A 13,508-nucleotide genomic window follows, 5' to 3' on the forward strand; every position below is an offset into this window, starting at 1 on the left:
CTGCATTCACAGTAAGGTTCTCAGTCTTTCGGTTTAAATTACATTGGGTGTCATCTAAACCAGATAACTGAGAGCAATTTGTGCCAAAGAAGAGGTACTACCAGGGACAGATAGCTAACAATTTTTTTTATGATTACTGTGAAACATTTTTGCTAAATAAAAATGTTGCCCTTTAGTGTTGTATTTTAAAGCCCAACTCTAGGAATTTAAAAAAAAAGTTCTATCTGGGGCGAGGGTGGGCTGAGGAAGCCGTCCCCACAGGGAGAAGAGAGTGATTATCGCTTGCGGCTATAGCAAGAGAATCCGGCAGGCTGGTTGTACCCATGTTGATCGATTGATCAGCTTGGTACATTCAGCCTGCCCAATAAAGGTTTGAATCTTGGACTGTTCCTGGTTAACTGGCCAAGGTTCAAACCGCATATGGCCGGTCTCAGGCCGCGTACACACGGGCGGATTGTCTGCCCAACTAAGTTCGTCAGACAATCCGACAGACAGTCCGTTCAAAATTTGAATGAACGGACTTGACCACACACGATGAGCAGACAGTCCGCTGAAAGCGTGCGCGATGACGTGAACGGCACGTACGACGGGACTAGAAAAACGACGTCCTATACACTGCAATGCAACCTTCGGCCGTGTAAATCCTTTCTGAGCATGCGCCATACTTAGTCCGTCCAACTTGCCTACACACGAGCGGACTGTCCCCTGAAACCAAGTTTGGACGGACAAAATTACGGAAATTCCGTAAGACTTTGTTCGTCAGACAGTCCGCTGAAAAAGTCCGCTGAAGCCCACACACGAGCGGATTGTCCGCTGAAACACGGTTCAGCGGACTAAGTTGGACAGACAATCCGCCCGTGTGTACGCGGCCTTAGATGATGTTTATGTCTAGGGGTGTATGAGAAAGGTATAAATGCATACTTTATTCCTCACTCCAGCAGCCCATCTGGCCCGATCTCAGGCATACAGGCAGTAGTGTGCTTTAGCTGAGAAAGCCCATCCCCCAGATAAAAAAAAAAAATGCACATGAAGACTCCTGGGAGTCTTCATGGACATTCTAATTTATAAACTAGAAAGCAACTGAAAAAATGTAAAAAAAAATAAAATAAATATAATTTACCTTCCAATATATTTAGTAATGTTGTGCTTAAGGGCAGACATAGCCATGGCAGCTCTCATACAATATAAAATATGGGGCAGTTTACATGCATTCGGAAAGGCAATATTGCCAACTCCTGAATGAAAGTGTTTTTATCAGTCCCAAGGAGAAATTTACATTGAAATACCATGCCACAAATGCATGTCAGGGGTTTGGAACATAGGTGGTGGGAATTTAGCCTAGGTCTATATAAGGGATACCTCATCCATATGGAATGTATACTAAAAAAAACTAGGAGATATTGGACTTTACTGGTACCAAGAGAGGGACGACCATGTTTAGTTAAGATAAAACAACAGCATTTATTACAAAAATTAAAAAAAAATCTAAAATCATTATTTCATGTTAACAAGGACAATTATCCACCATATATAGAAAAAAACAACATGTATTTGCTAAATATTCAAAGAGATCAATGCGTTTTACATATTCACTTCCTCAGGGCCTCAATAACTTGGCAGCAAAGAGATTTGGCATATCCGTGGATTGCGTGGGAGAGATGATACATGTAGAAAATTATTGCTTAAAGTGGAGTTGCCCCCCAAAAAATAAAACTACTTAAAATTCTTAAAAAAAATCAAAAAAAAATAATTGGCAAAAAAAAAAATTTTTACTCACCTCTAAATACCGGTTGCTAGGGGGTCCCTCGTAGTCTGCCTTCTTCATTGCCCGGGCTGGTGACATCACTTCCCCTCGCGCCGCACATTCACCTGGGACCTGTCACGTGTCCCAGGTGACTGTACGGCGTATCACGGCGCCCTGCGCCGCTCGCGCATGCGCAGTGGGTGCCCGGCTGTGAAGCCACAGCCGGGTGCCCACAGTATGCATGACGGCGCCGCGAGCGGAGCGGGGAGCGAGGGGGGGGCTTCGTTCCCCCGCATCGCTGGAACCCGGGACAGGTAAGTGTCCGATTATTAAAAGCCAGCAGCTGCAGTATTTGTAGCTGCTGACTTTTAATTTTATTTTTTTTAGGGGGTACCCCACTTTAAATGTCCATTCATAAAACCAAACAAATCAACCATATATTGCCACAATTGCTAAGGAGGGACCTGCCAATCCCCTCATTGCATTTTACAAATAAAGATGTTACACCCAATATGTACAATTGAAATTTCAAAACCACCTCACAATCCGCAGCCATAGTGTGTCCACCAACATAGACAACATACAAACATCCTTCTTTGTAAAATGCAGTGAGGATTGGTAGCTCTTTTCCTAGCTATTGCCAGTAAAACTGTGGCAATATATGGTCGATTTGTTTGGTTTTATAAATGGACATTTAAGCAATAATTTTCTACATCCTGTGCATCATCTCTTCCATGCCATCCACAGATAAGCCAAATCTCTTTGCTGCCAAGATATTGGGGTCCTGAGGAAGCGAATATGCCAAACGTGTTGACCTCTTGGAATATATAGCAAAGACATCTTGGTTTTTCTATATATGGTGGATAATTGTCCTTGTTATCATGAATACATGGTTTTGTTAATGCTTTTTACTGTTGTTTTACCTTAATTAAATGTGGCCGTCCTTCTCTTGGTCCCAGTAAAGTCCAATATCTCCTAGTTTGTTTAGTATCGTTTTTACAGAATAATGTCTACATATATCTTCAGCACTTTCCTTTATGATGTTTATCAGTAAATATGGTCATATTGTAAGAGGAAAATGTAATGTGTGTGGGCGGCCAGTTTCTTTTATTTCCCTTAGTGTAGTTTATTCGGTGATTTCTGGCCATCTTCGATACATCAACCAAAAAAAAAAACATAAAATACCCACGTTGTAGGAAAATTTGGACTTACGATGAACTCCAAATGAAAAGCAGAAGACAGGATTTTGAACATGAATTATTAGATGTTTGAAACACATAGCAATTTTCTCACTGGACTTCAAAGATTCCTCTTTACAGACTGATGAAAACATCTTGCAGGAGTTGGGGAAGCGGCCAGGAGGTGATGTGTGGTGCCAATATGCTGATTATTAGCATATGCACTGAGAATCCTTTTTGGTTCTGGAAGATGGAACTCCAGGAGAGCATAAATTACAGCTCATGCATAGAAAACAAAATCTTACATAATCTTTATGGAAGAAGAAGAAAAAGACGGAATACTTGCAAAAAGCTTCTAAAGTATGTGCCATCTATACACCATACAGATGATATTTTGCAAACCAGGAATCCTTCAGACTTCATTCCAGGTTCTCATTCTATCTGTTTTCTGTTGGGAATATTTTCTTTACTTTTGGTCAGGACTGAAAGCAAGCAAAAATCTCTCCAATAGAAATACTGTTTCCTGTTGTAATGTGGTATGTTCGCGGATTCACTCTGTTGATTTCAAGATGGTGAGGTGAAATATTAGGGATCAAATCCTGCAGCAACATATGTATCGCATCTTGCAAATCCACCACTGATTCAGGTAATCCCCATACTCTAAAATATCTTCAATTTTAACATTGGCCAGATCTAGTTGTTCTGCACATTTTTGAGCATTTCTGAGCATTTTTGTGTGTTTTTTCTCACGTTTTTTTGAGCATTTTTGCTACTGAAATGCAATAATTAAATAAAAATAAATAATAATAAATAAATACAGTACATAAATAATATTTATCATAAATAATAATAAAAATACGTAACCCTAACCCCAACCCCTAAAATGAACCCCTAACCCTAATATTAGCCTCTAACCCTAAGTCTAACCCTAATCTTAATCACTAACCCTAATCCCTAACCCTAATGTTAACCCCCAACCCCAATCTCTAACTCTAACCCTAACCCCTAACACTAATATTAACCCTATTCCTATCCCCTAACAAAAGAAATAAATAATTATTATTAAATAAATAATTTATTGTAAATAAAATAAATTAACCCCTAACCATAACCTTTAACCCTTTACAAAAAGTATATATATATATATATATATATATATATATATATATATATATATATATATACAATAAAAAACATAGCAACAAATGATGAAACAGATTTTTTTTATCATTTTTTTTAACGCTTTAGAAAATTCTCCAAGGATCCCAGTGCTTCAAGGCAGAAGTATGAACCACTAAGCCCCTGTGCTGTCCACTTTAAAATGCAATGCCTGTTTTGTTGAAGTTGTTAATCATTTATGGGCAATTATGAAAGCAACAATTTTTCTTTACAACTATCTGTGTTTTTCTACTAGTGAAGTTTGCTGGTTGCCTAGAAGCAGCACATTTACGTAGGACCTTCTGCAGTAATCTGAAATACATTTTGTTGAAATCCTTGCAATGAACATAGCTGATGTATTCTTTTAACATAAGGAACTCCAGAAAAAATGCTTTTTTCAAGGTTTAGATGTAGGAAATGGTTAGAAACTTTTTCTTTCTGTCATAGGGTTGGGTGACAATTGTAAGTTTAGATTGCCTTTGTTGCCACTGGGACAGAAAATATAGGTGAATCTTCTCACTGGGGAATTTAGCAGGGGTAAAAAAAAAAAAGAACCTCCCCTACACTATCCAAAATGTAATAAGTGTTAGCTGCAGATCTAATTTAATTTTAAAGCTCAACTTTTAAGGCACAACCTTTTTATTAATTTTACATAGGCTTGGGAAGTTTAAATAGTTACATGGATGGTCAGGTGACAAAAGGTCCAATAAACCTGCAGTGAATTCAGACAAAGACAAAAAATCCCTTATAAAGCATAGTCCATTTTATTCTAATAGTGGACATTTCCTTCCTGAACTCCTAAGGCAAATGAATACTCCCTGAACCATCAATCTACAGTAGACATTCTTATCCACTTCATTACCGTGCTATAGCCGAAAGGCAGCCTCTTTCGTTCTGGGAGGGCGTCCATGGACATCCTCTCAGAATCACACCCCCTGTGTCCTTTGCGGCACACATCTGGCATGCTCTGTGATTGCAGTAAAGGGTCAATCACAGCGCCCCTTTACCATGTGATCAGATGTGTTCAATCACAGCTGGTCACATGTAAACAAACTTGCTGGTTATTGGCATTCCTTTCCTTTGAGGAGAAAAGAGACAGTACACGGCAGGTGTGACAGGGGACATTTACACAGATAATCAGAGCTCTGATCATCAGTGCTTTGATTATCAGTGCAGCCCCATCAGTGGCAATCAGTGCCCATCAATGCTGCCTACCAGTGCCTCCTCATAAGTGCTGCCTATCAGTGCCCATTAGTGTCGCCCATCAGTACCTCCTCATCAGCAGTGATGTAAGTAAGTTACGGAGTTACTTAACGCATTTACTAGAGGGTAATAAGTAATCTAACTGAGTACTCTTCCCCTCATGGTAACACCGTTCCCATTACTTGGGTGGTGTTACCGCAAATTACAACCTGTCTGGTCCTTTTGAAATGAACGAACTTGCCCACATACGGAGTAAAGTCTGTTAATTTTGAACATGACTCCAGGTAGACAGGACTAGCGAAGGAAGTGAATGTCGCCGCCTCCATCGGCGAGATTGACACCTCATGAGCCCCGTCGCTTGGTATGGATTTAAAGGGGAACCCCTACACCAAAAAAACGGCGTGGGCGTCCACCCAAAGTCCATAACAGATCCTTATCCTGAGCACGCAGCCCGGCCGGTCAGGAAAAGGGGTGGGGATGAGCGAGCACCCCCCTCCTGAACCGTACCAGGCCACGTGCCCTGAACATGGGGGGTGCTTTGGGGAAGGGGTCCCTGCGGCCCCCCCACCCCAAAGCACCTTGTCCCCATGTTGATGAGGACAAGGGCCTCTTCCCGACAACCATGACTGTTGGTTGTCAGGGTCTGCGGGTGGGGGGCTTATCCCCCGGGGCTGTGACATAAGGGACGGGGTCACCATTTGACATCACCCAGTGACCCCGCCCCCTATGCCTATATAAGTCGCCGCACAACGTGTCCCTGCCATTACGGCTGGAGAGAGCATTGTGTCAACATCGGAAGGAAGAAGAAAAAAAAAAAGAAGAAGAAGGCAGCAGCGACAGCAACAAGTGACAGTGACAAGACCCGGGCCAGCGCTAGTAAAAGAGTTGTAAGAAGATAGCGGAGGCCTGGCAGAAGAAGCGAAGAGCGGGCAAGACCCCCGAAGTCGGAAAAAGACCCCCGGACGGCAGCAGCGACGAAGGAGAAAGCCGGAATCCTCCGCTAGTAAAAGCGCTAGCGGTAAAAGAGCAGAAGATAGCGGAGGGGCCCGGCAAGAAGACCACTGAACTTGGAAGAAGACCCCCGGAGCTGTCTAATAAAGTACTTTAAAAACCTGTGTTGTGTTTTTTATTAACACTTTTTTCCCCAGGTGAATGGGTAAGGATACATCGTACCCCATACTCATTCACATAGGGTAGGGGGCCGGAATCTGGGGGCCCCCTTATTAAAGGGGGCTTCCGGAATCTGATAAGCCCCCCGCCCACAGACCCCGACAACCAACGGCCAGGGTTGTTTGGAAGAGACCCTTGTCCTCATCAACATGGGGACAAGGTGCTTTGGGGTGGAAGAAAGCACCTTCCAAAGCACCCCCCCATGTTGAGGGCACACGGCCTGGTATGGCTCAGGAGGGGGGGCAATCGCTCGTCCCCACCCCCTTTCCTGACTGGCCGAGTTGCATGCTCAGATAAGGGTCTGCTATGGACTTTGGGGGGACCCCCACGCAGTTTTTTCGGTGTAGGGGTTCCCCTTTAAATCCATACCAGGTGACGGGGCTTGCGAGGTGTCAATCTCGCCGATGGAGGCGGTGACATTGACTTCCTTCGCTAGTCCCGTCTATAGAATATAAAAAAAAAGTCACAGTTACTTTGCTGAGTAACTAATTACTTTTCAATGTAGTAACCGAGTTACTAACGCAATTACTTTTTGGGAGAAGTAATTTGTAACTTAACGAATTACTTTTTTAAAGTAAGATGACCAACACTGCTCATCAGTGCCACCTAATCAGTGCCTATTAGTGCTACCCCATCAGTGCTTATCAGTGCAGCCTATTAGTGCTCATCAGTGCAGCCTCATCAGTGAACAAAACATTTTATAACAGAAACAAAAATTTTGGGTCTTTTTTTGTTTGTTTAGCAAAACATTAAAAAACTGTTGTAATTAAACTACCAGAAAGAAAACTCTATATGTCTCAAAAAAAATGTTGTGCATATGTACAGTGTTGCATGACCATGCAATTGTCATTCAAAGTGTGATAGCGCTGAAAGCTGAAAACTGGCCCAGTATTTAAAACAGAACTAAACCTTCCAATCTTTTCAGCCAAGGAAGCTGCTTTGATGTGCAACTGCGATGGTGATCGGTTATGACTTCAGCCATTAGATGACTTGGGCAGTTTGGTTGAAAGCACAAGTAAATGTGACAGCATTCATGGCATGCCAGGAATATACAGTCAGGTCCATAAATATTGGGACATTGACACAATTCTAATCTTTTTGGCTCTATACACCACCACAGTGGATCTGAAATGAAACGAACAAGATGTGCTCTAACTACATACTTTCAGCTTTAATTTGAGGGTATTTACATCCAAATCAGGTGAACGGTATAAGAATTACAACAGTTTGTATATGTGCCTCTCAATTTTTAAGGGACCAAAAGTAATGGGACAGATTAACAATCATCCATCAAACTTTCACTTTTTAATACTTGTTTGCAAATCTTTTGCAGTCAATTACAGCCTGAAGTCTGGAACGCATAGACATCACCAGACGCTGGGTTTCTGCTTGCTCTTGGGGCATTTTACATTCAGTTTTGTCTTCAGCAAGTGAAATGCATGCTCAATCGGATTCAGGTCAGTTGATTGACTTGGCCATTGCATAACATTCCACTTCTTTTCCTTAAAAAACTCTTTGGTTGCTTTCACAGTATGCTTCGGGTCATTGTCCATCTGCACTGTGAAACGCTGTCCAATAAGTTCTGAAGCATTTTGCTGAATATGAGCAGATAATATTGGCCAAAACACTTCAGAATTCATCCTACTGCTTTTGTCAGCAGTCACATCATCAATAAATACAAGAGAACCAGTTCCATTGGCAGCCATACATGCCCATGCCATGACACTACCACCACCATGCTTCACTGATGAGGTGGTATGCTTTGGATCATGAGCAGTTCCTTTCCTTCTCCATACTCTTCCCTTCCCATCACTCTGATACAAGTTGATCTTGGTCTCATCTGTCCATAGGATGTTGTTCCAGAACTGTGAAGGCTTTTTTAGATGTTGATTGGCAAACTCTAATCTGGCCTTCCTGTTTTTGAGGCTCACCAATGGTTTACATCTTGTGGTGAACCCTCTGTATTCACTCTGAAGTCTTCTCTTGATTGTTGACTTTGACACACATACACCTACCTCCTGGAGAGTGTTCTTGATCTGGCAAACTGTTGTGAAGGGTGTTTTCTTCACCAAGGAAAGGATTCTTCGGTCATCCACCACAGTTGTTTTCCGTGGTCTTCCAGCTATTTTGGTGTTGCTGAGCTCACCGGGGCGTTCTCTCTTTTTAAGGATGTTCCAAACAGTTGATTTGGCCACCCCTAATGTTTTTGCTATCTCTCTGATGGGTTTGTTTTGTTTTTTCAGCCTAATGATGGCTTGCTTCACTGATAGTGACAGCTCTTTGGATCACATATTGAGAGTTGACAGCAACAGATTCCAAATGCAAATAGCACACTTGAAATTAACTCTGGACCTTTTATCTGCTCCTTGTAAATGGGATAATGAGGGAATAACACACACCTGGCCATGGAACAGCTGAGCGGTCAATTGTCCCATTACTTTTGGTCCCTTAAAAAGTGGGAGGCACATATACAAACTGTTGTAATTCCTACACCGTTCACCTGATTTGGATGTTAATATCCTCAAATTAAAGCTGAAAGTCTGCAGTTAAAGCATATCTTGTTCGTTTAATTTCAGATCCATTGTGGTGGTGTATAGAGACAAAAACATTCGAATTATGTCGATGTCCCAATATTTATGGACCTGACTGTGTTTTTGTGAAGCAATTAAATTAATGGGTTTGGTTCCGCATTAACTTTTTTAACATGAAGGAACCTCTGAAACAACTTTCAGGGCTCAGGGAACCCCTGCTAATAAATATCATAGCTACAGCTTATGAGACATTAGCATGAAAGGTTGTAGATGTACTGTTAGTATAAGTAAAAGAATAAGGAATGTAATGTGCTTAAGATTGTTGTACACTGTATATTCAGTAATAATAATAAATGAAACAAATGATAATAATGGCTAAAAGACAAACAAAACTAAACGTGTACTTTTCCCTTACATTAGTGAGAAATAAGTGGAAAAGTGACTCCTTACATTGATGGTCATGGGTAAAGTGTCTCTTTACATTCGGGGCAGCGGGTGGAATTATCCTCACATTGTTAGTCAATGGTAAAATTCTCTATACATTGGGAGTCAGTGGGAAGAATGGAGTTGATTTACTAGAAGTGGAGAGTGCAAAATATGGTGCAGCTGTGCATGGTAGCCAATCAGATTCCAGGCATTTTTTTGTTAAAGCTTAATTGAACAGCCTGGCATTAGAAGCTGATTGGCTACCATGCACAGCTGAACCAGATTTTGCACTCTCTAATTTCCCCGATGGTGGTGAGGGGGAAGAACTGTCCATACATTGGTGGTCAGTGAAATTAACGTTCTTTACATTGGTGGTCAGTGGCAAAAATACCCCTTACGTTGGTTGTCAGTGGGAAGAATGGCCCTTACATTGGGGGTCAGTGAAAATAATGACTCTTACATTGGGGGGTCAGAGGAAAGAATGCTCCTTACATTTGTGGTCAGTGAGAAGAATGGCTCTTACATTGGTGGTCAGTGAGAAGAATGACCTCCTTTCAGATACCTGAAAAGATCATTGGTGTCTGTAGCAGTTTTTCTTGAGAGGCAGAAATTGCTCGTTGCTCAAGGAACCCCAAGCAATCTTTGGAGGAACTCTACGGGTCCACTCAACCCTGGCTGACAAAGGCTGATCGAAAATGTTCTTACTAAAAAAAATCTAATTTAATCTATTCCTATTTCACAGCTTTTACTGTAAAAAGTCATTTAATATGCAGAAGTCAAAGCTCATTCCCACCAGGCATAAAAGTATTCCCTTGGCATCTGCAAGGACCTTAGAATGACTTTACACCATCAACTCAACTGTCAAGTTTTTATCACTGTCATTGAGATTTTACTTTATCTGTCTCTGTGACAGCTGGACAAGAAATGAAAAACCCTAATCCTCAAAATGAAGTGCTTTGTTGACTTCTCCACTGGAGAGATTTCTGGTTACTTCCCCCCTAATAGGAAGTTAGGTGATTTTAATTGGGCCACAGACTACAGCAAAATCCTGATAGAGGTAGCTGCTTTTCCCACTCTGTCCAAAATAAAAAAGAAATGGTAGTTATAGGATGTAAAGTATAATTAAAGTCAAAGTGTTTTTTGTTTTTTCTTTGTGTATACAGGAGGGATTAGAACACCTTCCAGTTTTTTTGTTTACTGTCTGTGTTTCTATTAGCGAGATTCAACCTCTCTATTTTTCCTGTTTACGGTTATCATCAAAAGTGAGAATAAAACAAAATCACACATTTTTGGTTGACACAAGAAAAATAAAAAAGAAGAAATCTTCCAATGGGGACACCTGTTCTGGTGATCTGGTGACACACTGGGATTCCCCCGCTTTGGAGGGATTTTCTCTCACTTCCTGTTTCACCTATGGGACAGTTCCCCTATGGCAGTGGTCATCAACCCTGTCCTCAGGGCCCACTAACAGGCCAGGTTTGCAAGATAACTGAAATACATTACAGGTGATATCATTTGCTGCTCAGTGATTGCCGTATTCTAGTCTGCATCTCCCCAAGGTAATACATAAAACCTGGCCTGGCCTGTTAGTGAGCCCTGAGGACAGGGTTGATGACCACTGCCCTATGGGACACAGATGGCAAAAAAAATCTCACTGTGGTTTTAACCATCCTTTCCCAAAATGAGAAACAAAGCTCTTGCCTTTAGTTACACTTTATTTGTGGCATATATTACAGAATGCACATGTCAGAATTACTAATATGATGTATAAATCCATTTACAAACGTTACTAATGCTTGACAGCACACTTATTTTCTCTCTTTCATCTTTTCAGGTTAACTTGTTTTTCCTTCTGAACATTGTACTAGTGCTTGTGACGAAGTTACGAGACACGCATCGGGCGGAGTCCAACATGTACATGAAAGCAGTACGAGCCACGTTAATTCTGGTGCCATTATTAGGGATCCAGTTTGTTATATTTCCATGGCGGCCAGAGAACCGACTGGCTGGGGAAATTTATGATTATATCATGCACATATTGATGCATTATCAGGTACTGGATACTTGTCTTTTTTCTTCTTTTTTTGTTTGTTTTAATCAAATGACAGTATATACAGTGCCTTTAAAAAAGGATTCATATCCCTTGAAATGTTCCACATTTTGTCATGTTACAACCAAAAACATCAAATTTATTTTATTTGGATTTTATGCGATAGACCAACACAAAGTGGCACATAATTGTGAAGTGGAAGGAAAATGATAAATGGTTTCCTATTATTTTTATAAATAAATATGTGAAAAGTGTGGCGTCCATTTGTATTCAGCCCCCCTTTCCTCTGATACCCCTAACTAAAATCTAGTGGAACCAATTGCCTTGAGAAGTCACCTAGTTAGTAAATAGTTACAAAGTTAGTAAGGTTGAATAAAGACACCAGTCCATCCTGAGTGTCTCCAATTGTCCATATCCCTGTACATCGCACACTCACATCGGTCCCTACCCTCAAGAAGCCCACAATCTAAGGTCCCCATTCATATACTAGGACCAATTTTGGACAGAAGCCAATTAGCCTACCTGCATGTCTTTGGAGTGTGGGAGGAAACCAGAGCACCCGGAGGAAACCCACACAGGCACAGGGAGAACATGCAAACTCCAGGCAGGTAGTGTCATGGTTGGGATTTGAACCAGCAACCCTTTTTACTGCTAAGTGAGAGTGCTAACCACTACACCACTGTAGGGTAATAATAATATTAAAGATGTTCTGGGAAGCCCTCAGAGATTCGTTAGAGAACCTTAGTAAACAAACAACATCATGAAGGCCAAGAAACACACCAGAAAGGTGTGGGATAAAGTTATAGAGAAATTTAAAGCAGAGTTAGGTTATCAAAAAATATCCCAAGCTTTAAACATCTCACAGAGCACTGTTCAATCCTTCATCCAAAAATTGAAAGAGTAAGGCACAACTGAAAATCTACCAAGACATGGCCGTCCGCCTAAACTGACAGGGCAAGGCCAAGGCCAAGGAGAGCATTACTCAGAGAAGCAGCCAAGAGGCCCATGGTAACTCTGGAGGAGCTGCAGAGATCCACAGCTCAGGTGGGAGAATCTGTCCACAGGACAACTATATGACGTGCACTCCACAAATCTGGCTATTAAGAATGAAAGGTGCCTTCTAGGTTTGGACAAACCCACGTTCTTCACTAATAGCATTTATCTGTGTTGAAAGTCGTATAATATTTTACCTATGTTGAGCAAGTCATTCAGTGGTCCATTTCTGGGTCCAACATTATACCATGTGTCTCGTGACAGCTTATTGTTGTGGGCATCAATGTCATCAGAGTCTTTGAAGTCTTTGCTAACATAAACTCCCTAGTGCATCAGGTGTACAAGAACAAGAACACGGCAAGACCTACATGACAAAGTGGACAGCAATTATCTGTGTTGAGATCTGGACAGGTATATTTTTAGAAATGTTTAACACCTCTACCCACGCTGATGAAAAATGGACAAAGAAAGAGCAAAAAAGAACTTTCCTGCAAAATATCAAGAAAACTAAGGTTATAACAAAAAGAAGGACAGCTAATGTCAGAGTTGACGTTGAAGACATAGAAGTAATAGACAGCATCTGCTTCCTTGGATCAATTATTAACATCAAAGGATCCAGCAGTCAAGATATGCTTCATAGACTGGTACTTGGAAGAGCAAGGATGAATGATTTAGAAATGATCTTTCAAAGTACGGATGTGCCTACAAAGATCAGAAGTGCACACGCTGTGGCATTTTCTGTCACTCTCTGCGGATGTGAAAGTTATACAATGAAAAAGCAGAACACGAAATGTATTTATGTCTTTGAAATTTGTTATTGGCAAAGGATTCTAAGAATCTCATGGACAGCAAGGAAATCAAATAATCAGCACAGCAAGCCCAGCCTTTCATTAGAAGCCCAGACCACTAGGCTGAAGCTGTCATATTTTCGACATTTGAGAAGATTTGAGAATACTTACCGAAAAAAAGACAAAAATGCCTGTAAAGGTTGGAACATGCCATTGCAAAGACTAGCGGTTGAACTAAGGTTCAGGCCAAACTCGGTTCAGTCTGGA

At 41.3% G+C, this 13,508-nt stretch overlaps 1 protein-coding gene across 1 annotated transcript in view; it reads left to right on the forward strand.

Moving 5' to 3' along the window:
• The window catches only part of LOC143996002 (calcitonin receptor-like), a 480,350-nt gene that overhangs the window by 430,553 nt on the left and 36,289 nt on the right, over nucleotides 1–13,508 (forward strand). The window contains exon 11 of the mRNA XM_077490789.1: nucleotides 11,245–11,463. Within this exon, the coding sequence (XP_077346915.1) occupies nucleotides 11,245–11,463 (219 nt within the window). The remainder of the gene's footprint in view (nucleotides 1–11,244; nucleotides 11,464–13,508) is intronic.

This window comes from Lithobates pipiens, unplaced genomic scaffold (assembly GCF_037356315.1).
Source record: "Lithobates pipiens isolate NorthernLeopardFrog02 unplaced genomic scaffold, aLitPip1_a1.2 Scaffold_19, whole genome shotgun sequence".
Taxonomy (NCBI): Eukaryota; Metazoa; Chordata; class Amphibia; order Anura; family Ranidae; genus Lithobates; species Lithobates pipiens.